This window comes from Primulina tabacum, chromosome 11, assembly GCF_025594145.1.
Source record: "Primulina tabacum isolate GXHZ01 chromosome 11, ASM2559414v2, whole genome shotgun sequence".
In the NCBI taxonomy this organism is placed as follows: Eukaryota; Viridiplantae; Streptophyta; class Magnoliopsida; order Lamiales; family Gesneriaceae; genus Primulina; species Primulina tabacum.
In genome coordinates this window covers 36,071,894-36,094,563 of record NC_134560.1, presented here as the reverse complement: position 1 = coordinate 36,094,563, position 22,670 = coordinate 36,071,894, and the positions used below count along the sequence as shown (strand labels likewise).

The window sequence follows — 22,670 nt, the reverse complement described above, 5'->3', positions numbered from 1 at the left end:
AAAATATTCTTAATCGATTACGTTATGATCAAATATAAGTTAATGCAAAATAATGAAAAAAAATGCAATAAATTTATTTTACTGTTTTGAAGACAACGTGGGAAAGTTTATCCGTTAGCTTTTGATTTATCGGGCATTAAGATAAAATTAGAATGAATATGTTATGATAGCACAAATCAGAGTATATATTCAGAGTATTTTCCTTAGCAGCTGTGCAGGGTAATTTCCGGGATATTCTTTCTCCGGATAATCAAGAGCCCGGGCTCTCGTAAAAGCTCCCGGAGAACTATCTACCTGGGCTGCCTCAAGAAGCGCACCACACTCGAGTGTGTCGATATGGGCTATTTTATCTGTCAGAACAACATGTGTTTGGCGTATCAGAGAAGCCATCGAAGCACAGGGTATGGGCAGTCGTCCTACCATTCTTAGCAGGTGAGCACTGGAAACAAGGTAATCACGGTATTTCTTCCTATAAATAGCAGATATATTTCTCATTTACATATTCTGGAACATTGAATTCTCAAGCAGTCACGTATATTCACACATATACAAGTCATTTCACCTTTTTTCTTCACCTGCTGACTTAAGCACCGAAAAGGATACGCCGGACACTCTTCCGGCGCCCAATCACGAGTTCATTTCATTTTTTGCAGGTCACGATAAAAGCCCAAAGTTACAGAGATATATTCTTCTAACAAGATATATCTTTTCCTTACTCATTTTTCTTAAACATAATCATCATCCGATGGATCGCCCCGACTCTCGCTCACCCGATTTACCCGGATCACATGATGTTAGATTTAAAAAAAAAAAACTTTGATAAGCTTTTTTTTATTATATAGTTCGTTCAAAACTCTGAGAAAGATCAAAAATATAATTTAAACCACGATCAAATTTATTTAAGTTATATCATTGTTATTAGATTATAAAATTTATCAATTTTTTTTATAAGATGTTGACATTGTATATCATTATCAAATGCCATTTTCAGTTATTTCAACAATTAAAATAAACAATAATGATGTCAAACATGCAAACGTACTTTAAGGTTTACACACGTGACAATTAAATTATAATAATTAGTCATTTCATTCGTCTTCATCGATAATTTATAGCTTAAAATTACCGTGTAACTCTATACAAACTTAATCATATAACAAAATAAAAAGTGTGAAATGATAGAAATCGTTGGCAAGCGAAGCCCCGTTGGTTGGTTAAATTCCACTTGCATTCATTGAAATATAACCACTGACTCTATCGGCACAAAGCGCATATTGCTTTCCGTGTTTCTCATTTCTTCAGTCAAATTTATTCAGTCAATTGCACCTTACCTCCAACTCCAACAATTCCTTGAAATAATAATAACACCACCAATAGTAGTACTAGTAGGCCGGGTTCGGTACGACATACTGATTTTTTTAATAATATTGTATACTATATCGAAATTTTTTGTTACCGAAAAATGAATATCGATACCAAATTTCGGTATACCGTCATGTCGGTATACCGAAATTTCGGTATGACATAAATTACATACCGTTCTTACCAAAAAAATTCGGTATACCGCAATTTCGGTACGGTATCGGTATAATATCATCTATACCGAAATTTTTTTAAAAAAATAGTTAATCTCATTACAATCACAACAAAATAATTTTATTTTGTGAGAAGAATATTCTATTTGATTCATCCATGAAAAAAATATTATTTTTTATTGTAGATATGAGTATAGTTCATATGTGTCACGAATAAAAATACACGTGGCCTGATTTTCAACGGATATTTGTGTTCAAAATCATACAAAATCCCACCTTTATTCCATTTCAGACCTTGGGAAGCATGATTGCCATTATAGTATATGCTATTTCCCTTTGTTTTGTGCCGTTTCAACTTAAATGTAAAAAAATTTGAGGAACATCTTTTGGCAACCGATATTAATATTTAATATTAAGAAAGTGGAATTTACCGACATTGGGTAGGTACAAACACAAATGCAATGTGTAGCCCTCCCGCCATCCACATCCACCCTATAAATTCAATCTTCAGAAGAAAGCTGCAATTCACCACCAATCCTTTTCCCTTTTCTCCCTTCGCCGAGAAAGGGTGAAAAGGTCGAATCTTGATCCAATTTCATTACATTATTCACGTGAAATTTCGATTGTGATTTGATTTTTTCTTGAAGAAAATGGAGGCTCGCCGGCGGAATATCAAGGGTGGCCTTCACCAGCCGCAGATTCTTAGAAATGATAAGGATTCGGAAGTAGTGAAGGCCACCGATGCTCTTCCGCTCCCCTTGTATCTGACCAACAGTGTCTTCTTCGCCCTTTTCTTCTCCGTCGTTTATTATCTGCTTCTCCGATGGCGCGAGAAGATCAGAAACTCCACGCCGCTCCATGTGGTCACCCTCTCCGAGATCGCGGCCATCGTCACGTTCGTAGCCTCCTTCATTTATTTACTGGGATTCTTCGGCATTGGCTTTGTGCAGTCCCTTCTTATTCCTCGCGCTTCCCACGACGACATTTTGGATGAAGAGGATTTTGATATGAGGGTGCTCAAGGATGATTCTCGTGCCGCTCCTTGTGGAGTGGCCGATCATTGCAAGATTAGCGATCCTCAATTGTCTCCTAGTACGCCTGTGGAGGACGAGGAGATAATCAAGTCTGTGGTGGAGGGCAAGACCCCATCATACTCTTTGGAATCCAAGCTGGGCGATTGCCGCCGAGCCGCTGCTATCCGCCGAGAATCCCTGCAGCGCACCACAGGAAAATCCCTGGCGGGGCTGCCTCTCGAAGGCTTTGATTACGATGCCATACTTGGCCAGTGCTGCGAAATGCCTGTGGGTTACGTGCAGATCCCCGTTGGCATCGCTGGGCCGCTCTTGTTGGACGGAAGGGAGTACTCGGTTCCAATGGCCACAACGGAGGGTTGCCTGGTGGCCAGCACCAACCGGGGATGCAAGGCCATCCATGCCTCTGGTGGTGCCACCAGTGTCCTTTTGAGGGATGGCATGACCAGGGCTCCTGTCGTTAGATTCGGCACCGCAAAGCGGGCTGCTGAGTTGAAGTTCTTCCTCGAGGATTCCCACAATTTCGAGGCCTTATCCCTTGTTTTCAATAGATCCAGCCTATTTGCTAGGCTTCAGAGCATCAAGTGTGCAATTGCTGGCAAGAATCTGTACATCAGGTTCTCCTGCAGCACGGGGGATGCCATGGGGATGAACATGGTTTTCAAGGGAGTGCAGAACGTCATAGACTTCCTCGGCAACGACTTCCCAGACATGGATGTTATTGGCATATCTGGTAATTTCTATCGCTTAAAAGAATCATCTTGCTTTTTCTTTACTCATCGCCACAAACTAATTCATCATATTTACGTTACCTGAACAGGAAACTACTGTTCCGACAAGAAACCGGCTGCAGTGAATTGGATCGAAGGCCGGGGCAAGTCAGTTGTTTGTGAGGCTATTATCAAGGAAGATGTAGTGAAGAAGGTTCTCAAGACCGACGTTCCTTCCTTGGTGGAGCTCAATATGCTCAAGAACCTCACTGGTTCTGCCATGGCTGGAGCTCTCGGTGGCTTCAATGCTCATGCCAGCAATATTGTGTCCGCTGTCTACATCGCCACGGGCCAAGATCCTGCCCAGAATATTGAGAGTTCTCACTGCATTACCATGATGGAAGCAGTCAACGATGGAAGGGGACCTTCATATCTCTGTTACGATGCCTTCTATTGAGGTGAACTTTATTTCTTTCCATTTCAAGTTGGATGTTAATGGTTGTTGGCTAGACATTCGTGCAAAACTAGCGATTTTAGGAGGGCCTACCGAATTTATCTGACATTCATAATTTCACACACACACACACACACACACACAATACATATATATATAAAGGGGACCCGCTGTGGACATGAGTTTTATATATATATATATATATATATATAGAAATCTTGCCCATAAAACATGGATCACATCTACTATTCCGCTGATATTCCTCCATCATATTTATCAGCTAGTTCTTGACAACAGCACCAATATAAGCGATAAAATCAGAATAGAGTCCAAACAACTAGCTTCCTTCACAATTTCCCAATGGCAACATAACCAGAAATTATGTTTGACTGATTACCATTGTTCTTTCATTAAATATATTTGTCATGTTCCTATATAGGTTGGCACAGTTGGGGGTGGGACTCAATTGGGGTCTCAGTCGGCCTGCCTGAACCTGCTTGGAGTAAAGGGCGCCAGTAAGGAGGCACCAGGATCAAACTCCAGGTTGCTAGCTACCATTGTAGCTGGTTCAGTTCTTGCTGGCGAGCTGTCTCTCATGTCGGCTATCGCTGCCGGGCAACTCGTCAAGAGCCATATGAAATACAACAGGTCAAGTAAAGATGTGTCCAAGATGTAATTTCTGGTTAGCATTTCGATTCAGACAATAATAATAATGTTAGTGTTAACCCATACTGGATTACACTCTTTTTCCTTCTGTACTTTTTATACTTGCAAGAAGCACGAGGTATACATATAATGGAAATCTTTGTATATACAGGGGAATACTAGGCCTAGAAAACAAAGGGTTCATCTACTTTTCTTTATCCTTATTCTTTTAGTTTTACACTGTATTCGGTATTTAAATTTCAAGGAAAGTTCCAAAATATTGTTGTTCGACTGTTTTCCGTTTTAATAAACTGAACTACTCCATTATTTGTAGTGTTGTTTTTCCCAAGCGTGAGAGTATTCTGTCGTATTGGTACGATGTGGTGTGGTCTCTCTTTCGATTCCTGGAAATAAAAACAAGCATCACAATCCCATTTTATATCATCAATCTCGCATATTTTCACATAAATTCACATATTTACAATAAAAACCATTTTCTTCAGGAAAAAAATGATGATATTCTTGAAATGGATAATCACCACATTAAAATTCTTAATTGTTGTTCAAATTTCAACATACTGAATTTACATGTAGTTTCGCATGAATGGGGTTCATTTCACACAGCAAAGTGGAAAATTGATACTGCAGGGAAACGACACCTTAACAGGAAACTTTCCAGTTTCAAGAATAGGAGAAAAAGCGGGTGGGGAAGTCCTAAAAGTCACAAAGGCCTTACCTTTAAGTGAGATTACCAAAAGAAAATAAAATTAAACAAAGGGATTCAACAATATATGTAGAATCAAAATATTTATTTTGATAATTATAAATATATTCTGATACAGAAACCTAAAGGTAGTCGTCACTACTCGGACAAGAGAACATCCACTGCAAATGTGGAATTAAAATTATCTACGACAATATCGTTTCCCAAGCTTCTGATTGCTCAAATGGTACTCGCACAAATAGCTGCCCATGCAAGGTCACCACGGCGGATGTCAGATGAGGATCTATTATACTCGGTAAGGTGACAACCTGGGAACACAGACGAGTAAGCCACATTCAAATCAAATTGCACAGGCTATCAACAATGTAAACAAGGCAAACCCACTCAAAATAATTTATTACCATGAAGAAACAAAACAATGATAAATTGGAAGAAAATACCAATGTCTTATAGCTCTTGCCAGAGGTGAGTAAAATTTCAATCTCCTAAGCTAAGTGATGGAATGTAATTAGTTCGATAATTTGATTCTGCAATCAATGACTGATCTTATAGAATGTTGATGATTTTTTAGTGTTTTTGAATCATATGTTTGATTTAATTAGTTTGATTATTTTGGTTATTTTTTTCAGTCAGTTCGGGTTTTATGACAGTTAAATTGGGTTGGCAAAATTTCTATGAAAATGTGGACAGGTCAGTTCGACGTCTATATAATTTTGCTCGGTTTAATTAAGGAATAAGTTCGGTCTGGAAGCATATCACCAGCCCATGCTTAAAACCATGAACAGGACAAGCAGATACCAAACCATGTTATGCACTAGGCCCGGCCTACCAGTTCTCTCTGACACCAAAATTTATGACAGTGCCACTTAGACGAGCTTAGAGATCACAAGTAAAAAAATATCACGCCCTTACTTTTTTGCAATAAATGGATGCAAGACAAAATTTCCATATTCCTAGTATTCACACCAAAATAGATCTAATAATATAAAACTTGAATGACATATCATAACCTTTTTAAATGGAGTGACACCCCATGGATTATCCTGCTCTTCTGGTTGCCCAGATATAACCAAACGCCCTGCAGGATCCGACTGTACACGCACCTGCCATAGAAAAAGAATTAGACCTTAATAATAAGTTCTTAGATCATATAAAGATGAAGCTAGCTGCCTGGTCAAGCAATGCTCAAATACGACAAAAACAAAGCAAACCAATAAAAGCACTTGGCAAATTTGTCTACAGTTAAACTAAACTCAACGCCAGTAAATTGTTCCTTAGCCTAGCTTCCATAATCCTAATTATTGTGTCCATAAGGTAGAACAACGATAGCTGATAACCAAAAGAATAAGAAACGGACATAAGCCTGTTACTTGCCTCCTCACGCAAAAACCCAGGAACTAAAGCATAGACTTCAAAGCAATCTTTCTGCAAAAGGCAATAACTTTAACGTGTTAAATCTCTATGAAATAGCAAAAACACCAGTATTTATAAGGAATGGTAGGAAAAACGCACAGTTCTTTGCACGTTGACCTTCACCCAATCAGCCGAGACACCAACATCCACAACCATCATCTCCCGTCTGTCCATAACACTGAACTTCATAAGTGAATGGAAACGAAGGCATACAGAACTTATACATTCAAAACCAGCAAGTTAGTTGGGCAGGGTATGTATCCAAGTGATGAGGTGACTGTAGAATATTGGATTATCATTATCAAGATTGATAGGATTATCATCAGCTTATCTAGATTGATAAGATCTTGTTACATTATCTTTTATATTTGAATATTTAGGATTAGAATTATCAGTATCTAGTTATCCCTTAGAGTTAGGAATTTAGTTAACTTAAGAGTCTATAAATTCATTGTATCTAACCATTATTTTTTATGTGGAATAATACAAGTGAAGCATTTCCCTTTCTCTGCTATTCTCTCAAACTACATGGTATCAGAGCCAACGAGAAAGAGCCATGGCTTCACCATCCGTTCCTTCCACTTCCGAGGCCACACCGATCACATCAACAGTGGCCGAAACCTCTTCCCTTCCCATAACGAACCACAAATTACACAGAGAAAACTTCCAGCAATGGTCGCAATCCGTTCTTATGTTCATTCGAGGAAAAGGGAAAGATGAGTTTATCTCTAGCGCAGCGATATGCCCCGTTGCAACAGATCCGAAATTCAAGGTGTGGAATTCAGAGAATAATATGATTATGTCGTGGCTAATCAACTCGATGACGACAGAAATCGGTGCAAACTTTCTCTTATACCGAACTGCGAGAGAGATATGGGATGCGGCTCACGACACCTATTCTTCCAAAGACAACACATCTGAACTATTCGGCATTGAAAGCACCCTTCATGACCTCCGACAGGGAGACTCCTCTGTCACGACTTATTTCACTGCCCTTACTCGACATTGGCAGCAACTCGACCTCTTTGAAGTCTACGAATGGAAATGCCCAGATGATGAAAAATGTTATCGGGCAATAGTTGAACAAAAACGAGTCTTCAAATTCTTACTGGGCCTTCATAGCACACTGGATGACGTGCGTGGTCGTATATTGGGGACCAAACCACTACCTTCTCTCCGTGCAGTATTCTCGGAAGTGCGTCATGAAGAAAGTCGCAGGAAAGTCATGCTAGGATCTCAACAACATATTTCTACCACAGATGTTTCAGCACTTACTGCGCACAGGCCCTCATTTCCGCATAATGATCTCTCAGGTGCTGCACAGTCTTCACAACTCTTTAACAACAGCGGGAAATTCAAACAGGAACGCCCATGGTGTGAAAAATGCCGAAAACCCAACCACATAGTGGATACTATTAGAAAATCCATGGGAAACCCGCTGACTGGAAACCGGCTAGAGAAAGACGAGCAAATGCAGCTGTAACAGAGAATCAGCCCCATGAACCCCAACCTTTCACAAAAGAGCAACTCGACATTCTCCAGCAAATACCTACTAAGTAGGAAAATAATTGAGGGAAGGGAAACAATTGAGTTAAATTGGAAGTTCAATAATATCTTATATTTGTGGGAATACTGATCTTTGGATTCATTGGAATGGCTGAGACCATCCCAATCATCGGTTATTATAAGTGAAAACAATATGCGACAAGGTTGGAAAGGGGATATGAATAATTTAGCAGCCACGGATAATGAGTGGGTGGTGGAAATCTAGGGGAAGGGGGTCTTGTTGATTGGTACAAGCAAAAGTGGTACAGATTAGGAAAGGTGGCACCAGTTCTAGGAGCAAACTTTGAAGTAGTTGACAGTTGGGGAAATAGGGTGGGTCTAATGGCTGGGTGGTAAAGGTAAAGAGAGGGTGACAGAGGTGGAGACATTAAACCCCTCAGGATAAGAACATGAGATATTCTTCCGAAAAGAAAAGAAAAAAGTCCTGCCGAACAATCCCCACCGACAAAAGTAGAGATGAATGCAGGATGAAAAGAATTTTGCATAAGTTCTACATCATCCTGAACCAAAATTGAAATCTTTAACATCGCCGAGGCAATTCTACCACCAGAAAGATATAATTTGTCTAAGGTGTCAAAAGTTATATCCAGAACCACATAAGACTTCAAATTACAAGAACTTAACTGTGTTTTTGATGCTAAACGTGCAACTTTGACTGCTTGCTCAACAGGAGATGATCCCTTTCGCTTCAGAATACCTTGGGCAATGACAAACACCAATGACGTAAAATCCAAAATATGAAAATAAAGTCAAAAAACGAGCAGTCCAGTTACGGTAGCAAGACTTACCAATATTTCTCAAGTGTTTTTCATTCTTCAACGATGTAATTGGGTTCTTATCCTGTCAAAAAAAATATTCAATATTGGAACTATAATAGAGAAACAAAAGATAGAAATCTCAATTGTGGTTAATTAAATTTGTCCCCACCAATTAATACAATCTAATTGTTTAAGTGACCAGGCACAGATGGAGAGGACAGGCAAAAATGAAATTAACTGTGAGTTATACCTTAATGATTGGATCTCCAACCTCACCATTGCCAAGAAGGCGCTGGGAATGCCATCCCTGCATAGCACGAGCAGCAGCATCCCTTCTTGCCCTACCACCACCACCACCTGATCCTGAAGCATGGTTAAGATCCACCTGCATTATTGGATCACCAACATTTATAACACAGTTTTTTGCATCGGAAACTGTTCAATCTTAAAAGTATTACGATCCAGGAATATCACAAAACTTGTTAAATATTGCTTTGAAAAGAGATGTTATAGCATGGAATTCAACTTGCATCACAAGTACAATAAATGAAAAGGAGTCTGAACTACTATCACAATTAGCAAAAGTCGAAAAAGAGAAAAAAAATAAAGAATCCCCTAATTCGCAGAAACAGGATCCAGTAAGTAGCTCACAAGTACAACATAAGAATATGAATCTGAGCTACTTTCACCGTTATCAGAAGTGCAATAAGGAAAAACATAGTGAATCACCTGATTCCCAGAAACAGGATCCGGTAAAGTAGCATCAGTGAAGGGTAGCTCACCGTTACGCATTTTGTACTTTTCATACTCCAACAGCGCCTGCAAGAAAAATTATCAGCTCTACATTCCGCAAGAAAAAAAAGATTTTCTATGACCATGGATAACCCACGATACACATCGAACTGTCGTTTACGATCGTCCATGATGCAGGCAGTGACCAATAAGTAAAAACTAACAGTACCAGCAAAAAATCAAGATTCAAAGAAAAAATGAAATAAATGATATGCACGACGACCAAATGTCATAGAATATTGTACTTTATGATGTATAAAGAAAATTGTAAGGAGATTTTTTCCATGGCAAATCAAACATTACCAACTTCAAGCTTAGCAAGTTGCTAAAGTAACAACTCAGGAATTGGATCCCAAATGTAACACCCAAAAATGTCGAAATTTAATTAATGAATTTAAATAAATAATAATAATAAATAAATAAATCAATAAAAATTTTATTCTAACAAAAGTTTGACGTATATAAATAATTTGTCTTTCACATTAATCTACTTCATGTCTAAAAGAGTAGAGAATGAAATAAATAAAAATGCATCTAAATAATATTAACAAGTTAATCTTATTATTCTACAAATAAATTTTTTTTATTATTCTACAAATAAAATTTAAATTGTACACTACAAACATATAAAATATGATAATAATACAACTTAAGTAAATAAATAAACACAATATATATAATATAAAAAAATTAAATAAAACTCAATAAAATATTAACTAATTCAAAATTGTCTATTAATAACTAAATTAAATAGATAATTAAGTTTCACTAATTTAATGGACAATGTGTCAATAATTTGATGGAAAATGTGTCAGCCGAGATAAGTCAACACTTGACAATAGGTAGATGACTCACTTCCCTTCATTCTCCATTATAAATAGGTTTCATCTTACGTAATTCATCACAAAAATCCTTTGAATTTCGTAGGTTTTAGAGAGAAATAGTAAGGAGCAAAAATTTTGAAAAATAGGACGAAAATAGGAAAAATTAGTAAATCATCCCCAAAAATTTACACCACCCTTTTTCCACCAAGAAACACTTCTGAGAAGAAGGTGTATCAAAATCATCAACCAAAATTTCGAAAATCGATTGAAACCGTGAAGAACAACATTTCCGGACATTTTCCAGAAAAATCAATCCAGGTTACTAGGTTGTGCTCCTTATTTCTCATTCTTCTTGAACAGATTTTATATCGGTTACAGCATAAAACTTGTGAAAAATATTTTCTAGTTTACATATATTCCGGCTGATGGTTCCGATGATGACCGGAAGTACTGTTTTTAGACGGACAAAACAAGCTTGATTATCATCTAGGTTTTTCGAAATCTGGGCGCGATCAGTTTGGAATTTCAAAATACTTTACGAACAAAAGTTGAAGGTATGGTCGACACAAGCTCCCACAAAACTTTCTGGCCGCACGTGATGGCTGAGCCTGGCCACGCGTCGGCAAGGTGGCGCGTGAATTACACACGCCACTCCGATGGCCATTATTATGCCATCTGATCGCTTCTGTCCTATTTTGAAGCCTTCCTGGAAAGTTTGGTGATTTTTGAACTAGTAATTTAATTGTTGTGAATTTTTATTTTAACCAAAACTTCTCGGTGCAAGTTTTCGTACAAAAATGAGTTTTAAAAAATTCCAATACCTGCTACGGTCCTACCATTGTAAATCTCCCAAATGATATTTATAGGAATTATCTTGGCTTGGGATCGACAACTAAGGTGAATTAGTAAGTTATCAAGGTGAGATTTTTCCTACCGGTTTCTTCAATGATACAGTTCGACATTTGGACTGAAATTTACAGTAAATTTTATAAGGTACTGATTTATTCATATATTGCATCATGTTGTGAATATCACAAATAATTGGTCATATTGTAATATGCATATTTGAATATCTGGATTTATTTGTTCTTGACTGGTTACCGATCGGCTACTATTGATTGAATGACTGATTCAATTGAGCCTGGACAACGGTTTATGTACCGGATTGCTAGTCCACTGGACAACATGGCTTCGACACGGAAATCTAAGTCCAATGAACAACATGTTTAAATATGGTATATGATTCATCTGAACAACGTAATTTTGGTCCGGAAATGTGAGTTCACTTTTGCTCGTAAATGATGATTGTATGGATTCTACTTGAGTATGTGGAGAAAAATGTTATACCGAATGTTGGTGGCAGTCACCTCTATAGCATACGTTATTCACTTCAAAGTCCTGAACAGTCAGTACATGTCACTTGACAAGATATTTTCATAACGATACGTTATCACTGATACATGTCATCTCATATTGAATTTATGCACTCATATATTATCGTTTGATTTGTTAACTATATATATGCCCAATTTATTCGCTCACTGAGACTCAACCTCTATTTTCTTTCTGTTTATTGTAATTCTAGCTACATGATGAAAATTGGGAAAATAGAAATGTTGACTTAGCAAGACTGTGACTCTTCCCCTGAATTCATATTTTTGTTATCTTTTATAAATTAAAGGATTGTACACGATTCCGCTACTGCAAGTTGAATATAATGAATTTATTGCAAGCCGGAGCCCACACCAAATGTCACAGCGAAACAGCCATAAAACACTATTGAGTCCATTTCCTGATCATTGTGAAAAGAAAAAACAACTCTGATGAGAAATTTTTTTCTCGGAAGCAGCATGAAGAGGAACATGACATGGCTGCTTCCAGATACAGGAAAAAAGGTCGAACAAAAAAAAAGACATTAACGCCCTACTACCTAGACCTCTATAATATTCAACGACTACCTAGGCTTACAGCTCAACCTGCTGGAGATGTTAAAAAATAACACTTATCATCCCTAATAAGCCACCATACATATGTTTAGCATTCTTTAATGCTTCCTAGAATGCTCGTTTTTGCAAGTAGAGAGATGGCAAGACTTATCATACAGGTCACTTGTTCACAGTCACTCATATACAATCATACATAGGCAAGCAAGAATTTTCTTACAAGCAACAATTTAAAAATGGTGCATTGACTTCGTGAAGTCATTCAGTTATTTGGAATAGGGAAAAAACTGACAAAAAAGAAGGTTCACATCTTCTGTCCACATCTAGCAATAGCAATTTCAGAAATACTCAAACGACGACAAACATGAGTACACGTATGAAGCTCCTTTTCATCACAAACAAAAGAACAAATGACACTTCATTACACCATTCCAAGGGACTGCTTAACCCATTATATACAGACACACATGCAATGCCAAAACAAAAAGAAAGAATAACTCCCACTACATAAAAAAACTACTTTATGTTGATAAATCATGAAAGAAACTTGTGATTATAACCTTCTCATAGAAACCTCGAAACGTCCAAGAAACAGTGGTGCAGGTCCTGTTTAAAGTAGCAAACAATATTTAGATCAGTATAGGTGTCCAGTTCAAAGAAAGAAAGAAACTGCAGAAATGTGTAGATTATAACACGGTCCATGGGAGTGCAGTAATGGGCATATAAGTGGTCCCAAGTACACTAAACAATCGGGTTTAATCATAGAATATAAATAAAAGGATTATACTCACTTGGGAGGCCTAAAGGATTCTCCAACTTGACGCCACGACTTCAATGAAGTCACCTACAAATTGAGAAACGAGATGAAGGCTACAAAGGTTCGCATCATAGTACTAATCAATTAATCTTTAAACAAAATATATTTACTAAAGCTAAAGAGAACAACACGGCATTCAAAAAAGTAGTATAGATATAGCTATAAATCAATGATCCCTTAATCAAAGCCTCTAATTCTTCATACGATTGTTTTTCATACACAACCAAGCATAACCGTTAATGAGGTTATCAACCTACAGTAATTAGCATCCCATATAAATTACGACAAATCAAAACAGAATAACATCAATTGCAGTTCGAAGATCGAGCACGCATCATCAGGTTAACTTTATTTCAAACAGATATATGTTTCTTAAGTCTGTAAACCATCTCGACATCTTGTTACCTTGAGCAATATATCATGTATGCTTCTAGTATATCCATATACACTTCCAACAACTCATCAAATAAGAAGACATCCTTTGCATCTAGTTGAAACATGGTCCACTCCTTATTTATGACAATGGAGGGATAAAGACTCAAACTGTATTTAGTCCATCAACAGGGCAGAATCTCAAAATAATCTACAGCATGCATGCGTATAACATTTAGCAACTAAGTTGCCTTGATACCAATCACTTATATGATTGGGTTTGTATTTGACTGAACACCTGTGGTATGCTTTAAGGCTTCGAGTTGGTCAAGATTGCGGGGGGCATAATAAATTCATTCCTTTGTCAATACAATTGCAATGGCATATCAATTGAGATGAAAACTATAAACATCCTTGGAAGAAGGATCAATTATTTAAGGAAGCAGAATAGAGAGGTTGATTCGTCAATATCAAAGAAATGAAACAAGGAGAAGGCTCAAGATTGGTTCTGTCATCCTTGTAGAATATTAATTCACATTCAATATCAGTTTATTGTTAAAGTATTCAAAATTTTATATAGCACTGTTCTAAAATGCGCCCTAGGCGCTAGGCGGTACCGATAAGGTGCTAGGCGGCCATCCTAGGCGCCTGGGCGCTCCTGGGCGGGCCTAGGCGGGCCTGGACACCCTTAAATAGGCCTGATTTGTTTTGAAAAAAATTGTTATTTTAAAGCCCAATTAAAAAATTAAAAGTTGAAAAGATGTTGCCTTAAATCTAACGCAGCACCAAAGAAATCGAGAAGTCTGATGGGAAATATTTACATCTCCCTTCTTGTGAAGCAACATCGATGTCTTTCTTTTACCTCTTTTTTCTTTTGGTTTCTTGCATTTCTTGATATATCTGCCTTTGCTACCTCAAGTACATGAAACAGATTTGAAGAATTTTCATCACTGATTCTGGTACCGTTTTATCAAGCAACTTCCTCTGGTTTTATCGTTATCTCAATCTCCTCGTTTCAGGTGAGTGTGAAAGTCCTTGATATTTGCAGAAAAGCATGTAAGTTATTAGCATTGGTATTTTCCTTCTCATTTTTTCCCTTCTCGGCTAAGTTAAGTTTAAACCTTAAATTATTCTATTCAATTATTTAGCATTGGTATTTTCTTTCTCGTATTTTCCTTCCCCCGATGCTATCTTTGGATAGGCTAAGTTTAAACCATAACTTATTCTATTCAATTCTGAATCATTGTTTCTAAATTTCATATCTGCTGTCATTGATACTATTTTGAACGCATTTTAAATTTGATGTTATTGTGTTGAAGTTCTAGTATGTGATTTATTATGTTGAAACCGTAGAATCCGATTAGCGGCGCCTAGTCCCCGCCTAGGCGGCCTAGGCGTTAGGCGCTGGTCTAGCGCCCGACTAGCGCCTAGCGAATTTTAGAACCTTGCTATATAGTATAAACATTGTTTTTTATTACAGTATATGCAAACATTATTCTTTAAAGAAACAATCCCTCTTCTTCGAAGCATAAGTTCAAACTAGATAGGGACACAAGAGTGTGTTAGTAGTTGAAAATACATGGCTATAAATGAAAAGGTACTCTCATTTTTTCGAGATATGCGATGAACTCATAGCTTAGCTTGGTTTACCAGCTTTAGCAAGGTCCAGATGAACCGGTAAAAATTTTTGCCTTACAAAAATGTATGTTTCCTTCTGTTCGGTGGCTTTAACCATATCAATTCTAAGGGAGACACAAGGTCATAGACCAACCTTGAATCCTTGACTGTGGAGTGGTATCAAAGCATTAAAATGCGCTAATACCCACTACTATAGCTCGTCTCATAACCAACACCCTAAAATAGAATAAATAAAAAAAGCTTCTCCTAAACACGACCCCAACTAGGCTGACGGTGTTGAGGCATTCCCACGTAGTACTAGCATTCTTAAGCATTATATCAAGGAAACAAAATCTGCTGGACAAGTGACAAGAAAAAATTAAGAGGACGTCGGGAGCTGTTAAAGCAGGGGCGTGTTCAAGCTTGCGCTAAAACGTTTTGCTGTTAAGTTCCCAAACACCAATAATCGAACAGAGGATATAGAAAGGAACATGCTTAGGAAATAACTTCATTTAAGTCAACTCTTTGTGAAGGATTATTTCATAGAACAAACAATAAGAACAAGCAATCCCAGGAAAACCTGTTCATAGCCACCGAGTCTTATCACCGCTCTCCACAACCTGTTTCAAATGGAATGTAATAAAAAATTGGATATTTAAAAATCTTCATGTGCTGCAAAAACGACTACAGCATACTTACTTGAGGCAATTCAATGGCTCTTGATAGAATTTTGGAGGCTTAAACTCCAAGCACCTTTCTCTATGGAAAGTTTCGAGCTCCTTCATAAAAGCAACCTGGTCCTCTTCTGTTCCCGATTCATTCCCTGTAACATCATTCGCATCCAATAGGAAATGTTTAGAAGAGGTTCCAAGTCCAGTTTCGTATGTTCCATTAAGTTGGGGTTCATACAACTCTGTCTCCACCGACTGCCGCACCTTTGTATTCGAAAATACACCATTTAGTTCCTCATTCTCGTTCTTGGTCGGAACCTCCTCCTCTTTCACGTATTCCGTTTCCTCCTCTTCCCTGAGATTTCTTCTTGGAGTCAAATCATCGCTCAGTTCCTCATCCCCAGATGCATTCTCTGCAGATGACAAAATCCCCGGAACCAGCTCCGTTGATTCTTCTTCCAGCTTCCCGGGTTCTGCTTCTACGATGAATGGAACTTTTCCCTCAGCCCCGTCTTCCAGAACTTCAGAATTCCCATTCACATGTTCAGCGACCTGGGGAGAACCTTGCACATTACCTTCTCCATTTTCACCACCCTCTACTTCGTTCTGACTTCCGTATCCTTGGATTCTTGAAACTCTTCGTTTTCAATGATTGATGTCTGAAGATTATCAGGAGCAGCGGCCGCCGCACCTCCATGTGCAGCTTCTTCGTCATCCTCCATCCCTCGTCTGCCGCTTATATCAAGCCCTCCCAATTAAAAAAAAAGACCCTAATCCACGTATCCCTGAACCCTAATTCTTTCTAGCAAGAACATATTTTGAAGGCCAAAACTCGGTGTCCCGGAGCGGAGGAAATGCGAAAAGGAAAATATTGTGGGAATCACACAACACCGCTCACTGACAATTATTATTATATTTCAAAAGTGGTTCGATTTCTCTGCTTTTTTAAATGTATAAAATTCAAGACTTGAAAGCCAATACATTTATTCTTCCTATCTTCTTGAAATTCCGGGATTCATCTAACTAACCCTAATTTAATTTAACTAAACCTAATCTTCATACCTTCTTGAAATTCCGGGATTCATCTAGCTAAACATAATTTAATTAACTAAACCTAATTTAACATTGAACTTTGAACCTTGAATTTGATGGGATTTGATTTAATTAGATGGAATCTTTACAAAAATAGGTAAAATTTCATGAGATTTAATTAAATTTGAGATATAAAAAGAAATAAAATATTTTTTACTAATCATTTTTTATAACTTACTCATAAATTTTAAATATTCTTCTCAAAATTTATAAAATATTATTTACCCATAAATACATATTATCAATTCACAAACATTTATATTATATATTTTTGAGAAAATTATTTCAAAATCAATTTTCAATATTTTATATTAAAAAATTCTATAAATAAGACATTTTTATTTAAAAAATTTGTTGTTTTAATAATAAAACTTTATTTATCAAAATTTGATAAATTTATATTTCATGATTTTTGCATTTATTAAAAAATTGCACGATTAAAAATATTTTTTATATGTTCAAAAATATTTTTTAAATAAAAAATAGAAATATTTATATAAATATTGTTAATAAACAATTCATTTTAAAAAATTAGCAATTCAATAAATTTTAAAAATACAATAAATTAGTTTTAATAGTTAAAACAAATTTCAAATTACATTTAAAAATTTTATTAAAAATCAAATTGAAATCCAAATTCATGAATTTAAAATCCAATTCCATATCCAAATCCAAATCTAAATCCAATTTTTTACTTGTCCAAACATACCGATAGGGTTTGGCCCTCACCATTGTCACGAAGGTTTCTCGACAAATTTTATATAATTCTAAAGCTTCTTATTGTAAATTGATGCTCGTGTTTCTCGGAAATCGAATTAAAAAAACAATGTGTTAAAATATATAGATTCATATTTAAATCAATCTTAAAAATTAGCTCAAATGGAGGATTGTTATATATGCAAATTTTAGATATTTTATCCAACTGATGCGGACAACTAACACACCATCTCACGTCCAAGAATAAACATCTGAAGATTGAAATTTACAAGACAAAGTGTGACTCAACTATGAGTAGTCCAATATATAATGGTAGAACATGAGCTCTGATGCATTGTTAAAACTGAGATTTTGACATAACACAACCCCAAAAGCTAGTTCAAGAACGGATGATTGTTTAAGTCCACATATACAACTCCCCAAAATTTTATCCAACTTGTTAGATAACTAACCGAATAAAAAGAGTTGAATTTCATATTTATGCAATTTTGTAGTACTCAAATTGATTTTTTAGATTCACTCATTTTTGTAATGATGATTTTATAGTGCGAGATATATATTCGGGTTTTTTCATCGCATTCCCTATTGAGAATATTTTGGAATTATCGGGATGAGGATTTCAAAGTTTGGTACATTTAAATTCGAAATTACATTTCAATTCGATAAAAAGAAAATAATACATAGAGTCAAAGTTTGGAAGAAATATTCGAGTGTTATCACAAATGTTCATAAACAGAGAAGATTATCTTGAGACGCGAAATGAAAAATGAATGTTGTCACATTAGATAAACGCATTTGACATAATTAATATGCCGAGATAAATAATTTTCTATAGTTGTTTCGTAATTTTATTTGGAAAAACTCTTCTTTTCGCTCTACAGATTCCATCATCTGCATCAATATAAGCAGCAAAATATTCTGTTTTATACTGTTCGTATAACATTCCTACTGGAATGTATATCGAGAATGAGCTTGTGGTCATTGAATTTTCACATTTTACCCTCGGCCATAAACTCAATTTCGTATTCTAAACGTTTTCGAGATTTATATTCCTCAAGAAACTCTAGCACAAGAACCAGTCGATTTGGTTCTTTTCTTGGAATTCTTTTTATATGAACTCCAATTTGTTCATATTGATCATTCCTTAGTAAGTTCATATCATAGGTTGTTCTAAATAATATGTGGTATTACAAGGAAATTGATTCCTTTGTTTGTAATATCAAATATTATTTCTATTTCCTTCCACCCTTCTGGACGTCTAAGCTTTCCATTGTCGAAAAGCTTTTTAGTACTTTTGGGTTTCTTGGACAGGTGTTTTTTCCCACCTATAGCTCGTAATTCTATCTCTTTGAAAAGATTTTTTTCTTAATTTCAATCTAAGACTTTGATTCCTCTGTAGAATCGGTTTGTCTTGTATTTGGATATATGTTTCCTGTATTAAGGGAAACTCAACTCTGGATAAATTTCATTAGCCACTTTTCCAAATATCTTAGATATTTCAATAAACTCATTTGTAATAAACAATTCTGAATGGTGTGTATTAGATAGAGCATATGCAATTTGATATGTAATAGAATACGGTCTATTACCCTCTTTCATCAGCCTTTTTTCTTTGAAGTTCTGATGTAACGTCAAACTCGGCTGAAATCTCGATCTGCCAGGTTGTAGACAATTTTTGGATAAATTACTTCTACAATTTTTCCTGCACAAAGATATCCTGAGATTGTTCCAAGTACTGAATCTTGAAGGTTACACATTCGTTTATCGCATATAGCGATATCAATAGGTGAATCTATTCATTCTTTAAAAGTAGCTTTTATCATAATCTAGATTGCTCCGATATGAATCCATGACATGGTTCGTGCTACTTCTATCTTGAGTTTTTGTAATTCCTCAATTTTTTGGAAAGAATTAGTTGCATCTCCATTCTATTTCATGTAAGTTCCATCTGAATTAACATTTCCCTTATGGTTTCTATATGTCCTGCAGAGAATCCCTGATACCTCTGAAGACTATGATTTTCTCTCATAATCTTTTGGACCATGTTATGGGATATTGTTTTCTGGCTAAAGAAACCAGACAAATCTTCATGTGTTTCGTGTCGAAACACCTCGTCTTCAATGAGATTCTGATTTTGTTCCATTATATCCTTCCTCACTTAAAACTTCATCTTCTTCATATATACTTTCGTCTAAGGCAATATCCTCAAATAGATATACTTGAATAAGATCTTGATAATATACTGTTTCTTCAATATCAGATGTTGGATCGAAGCGTTTAATACCCTTTTTTTCATTTTATGGACAATTGGTTGAGATATGACCTCTTGCTCCACATGTCCAGCAGTTACAATCCTTAAAACTTTCATTAGTTCGAGTGTAAGCTCTGTTGAAAGTTTTCTTTGTAGGTGTTCTTCATGTGCTTCGAGATGTATTTGATGCTTGAGATGATATCATACTTCTTGATGGTCCATTTATTTGCCCAGATTTGTAAGATCTGGCCTTTTATCTAGACCAAACTGTTCTTGGTTTCCAAGAACTTCTTCCACTTCTGGCATAAGATGAGTTATAAAACTTTTCCTCCTATGTCTTTGTGGTTTACTTCCAATTATTGTTGGAAGATCATTTTCTTTACAACACAAAAGAATACGTTTGTTAATACCCCTCAATCGTTTGTAATTATTTTGTAATGCTGTCAGATGACACCATTCTACCCATTTTCTTTTGAGAAAATAAGCTCTTTGTGCTAATGTATCTAGATTGTCAGTGACATATTCCCTTATTAGCATTTTTCTCCAACGACTTGGTATTTTGGCGAAGAAAAGTTGAATTGCTATATCTTCTTCGACCCCTGAATTTCATCTATATTTAGTGAATAACATAATTTATTCATCCACTAAACATATGTCATGTAACTCAACACTATACAGAGCTTAAGTATATTTCTTTTTCTTATCTGTATTTTGACTGTTAAAATAATACACCCTTATAAATTGTGCTTTAAAAAAGATAGTCATTTTTCACGCTATCTCGCTAAAAGATTATCCGGCTAGGACTGATTCTTTGGTTTCTACCAAAGTCATGTCCCAAGCAATTTTAACGGATCCCATAAGACTCATTTCTAAAAGTTTAATGAATCATTCTCTATTGAGATCAAGTGTACCTGCTGCGATTCTCATAGCAGATGTTCAATCATCTATGAGATCTTCTCTATTTTTGAAGTCTAATACATCTAGGTCAAACATAACCTCATAAGGATGTGCGTGTTCTAAAACAGATATTCCATAGAGTGTTTGGTGCAAAGGAATTTGATTCTTCCTTGACATTGTTCCTGCTGGTGTCATTCTCTGCTAGTATAAAAGTCTGGTTTTGATTCTCTAATATTTATATACTGAGATCCCACACTTTCTCTTGGTGGTTCCTGCGAAGATGACCATGTTATAGTGGGTTGTTCACCCTCAGTTGTATTCATCTTTAGATCTATAACATTGAGATCTATAAAAGATTCTGCAAGGTCTTGGAGATCATCTTGATCAATCTTTTCTAAAATTGTCATCAGATTAATTTTTTTCTGAGATTGTTTTGATTAGATTGATCAACTTTTCTTCTTCAGTTAAAAGTTTTGGCATCAATTTGGCTTTTTCTCTTTGATATAATAAAGGTTCAGTGCTAAATAATGTTGGTAACCTTCCTTCTGAAGCTCTTCTACTAGAACTTGGTTGTTGTTCAAGGTTTGAATTCTTATTCGAATATCTTTTAATATTCCAAGAATTTCTTCTTGGTTTTCAATATTTTCTCCACATTTTGTGGTACATAATACATCATATTGTCATAATTTTGTATTGTCTTTTGAATTTCTCTAAGATATCCGGAAAGTTTAGAGGAATTCAGTACAATTTCTAGGAACATGTTATTTTGAATCATAAGTTTACCTTAGGACTGATAAGTTCTCCTGTTTTCTTGATATCTAACATTGGTTAGTTCTTCCTGCTTTAAATATTCCGAAAATTTGGAATAAATTCTGTAAATAATTAATCTCGAACCTGTGTTCAAGTTCATGTTATTTGAGTAAATTCTCTTCCTCAAACATTTAATTACATAATAATAATAAATGATACCATTTTATCCCAGAAAAATCAATCATTAACATTGTAAGATTATTAAGGGTATTTTTGTTTTTTTAATGTATTAAAGAGTGAAAACAAAGTTTTTTTAGGTATAAGGAATTAGGATAAAGTTGAATTTATTAAGTTTAGATATTTATCTCCTATTTATCATTGTACTTACATAATAAATTTTCAAATTAATAATACTATATCGGGATGCAAAAAGGACACAAACTGAGTGATAGGGCAAAGTGGATCAATATCGTACTTATATGTAGAAGAGAAGAAAGTGGCTTGTAAATTGGATTATAACAAAATTTTGTGAGACGGTCTTACAAGTCAATTTTTGTGATTTATATTTTTTTATCATTTAACCCGTACTTTTTTAGTTATAAAAATATGAAAAAAAACCAGTTAATTGTTTTTTAAAAAATATACTTGGATAAAACTTTTTAAAAAATATTTACAAAAATCTTATTCATTATTAATTTTCTAAAATTACACATAGCTCTTTTCTCAGATCAATTGAATTATCTCGTGTCATTCAAAAAACAAATAAAAAATATCCAATAATGGGAAGAAAGAAAGTAAAAAGAAGGTAGAAAGATCAAAGCTCACAACTTATTCATATATACACTATGTTGTGGACCAAAAATATTGTAAATTTTATAGTCAGTTTGTGGATTTTTTTTTGTTAAAAAAAGAAATTGAAACTTGTAATACTTAAATATTTCTTCAAATATTTCTATCAAAGTAATATTTTCCTTATTTTCAAGAATTTGATAACATACTTTATCCAAGTTATTTGAATACAACGTAATATTTTTCATTCAAGATTATAACCAAACATCTTGTTTCAAATTAAAAATCCATTTGGAGTTATG

At 35.5% G+C, this 22,670-nt stretch overlaps 2 protein-coding genes across 2 annotated transcripts; one reads left to right on the top strand and one right to left on the bottom strand.

The window, feature by feature from the left end:
* The first annotated feature begins 2,046 nt into the window (after window positions 1-2,046).
* Window positions 2,047-4,708, top strand: LOC142518307 (3-hydroxy-3-methylglutaryl-coenzyme A reductase-like). The gene is given in 4 exon segments (XM_075621071.1): window positions 2,047-3,299; window positions 3,387-3,697; window positions 3,699-3,734; window positions 4,170-4,708. Coding segments are annotated over 4 exon segments (1,698 nt in total). The 5' UTR covers window positions 2,047-2,185; the 3' UTR covers window positions 4,407-4,708.
* A 461-nt stretch (window positions 4,709-5,169) lies between these two features.
* On the bottom strand, window positions 5,170-16,517 carry LOC142519795 (AT-rich interactive domain-containing protein 6-like; the record flags this gene model as incomplete). The annotated part of the gene is made up of 12 exons (XM_075622820.1): window positions 5,170-5,407; window positions 6,110-6,202; window positions 6,474-6,524; window positions 6,612-6,678; window positions 8,703-8,775; window positions 8,867-8,918; window positions 9,087-9,221; window positions 9,566-9,655; window positions 12,956-13,001; window positions 13,187-13,239; window positions 15,782-15,821; window positions 15,901-16,517. Coding segments are annotated over 12 exons (1,440 nt in total), but the record flags the coding sequence as incomplete, so codon positions are not given.
* Window positions 16,518-22,670: the final 6,153 nt, after the last annotated feature.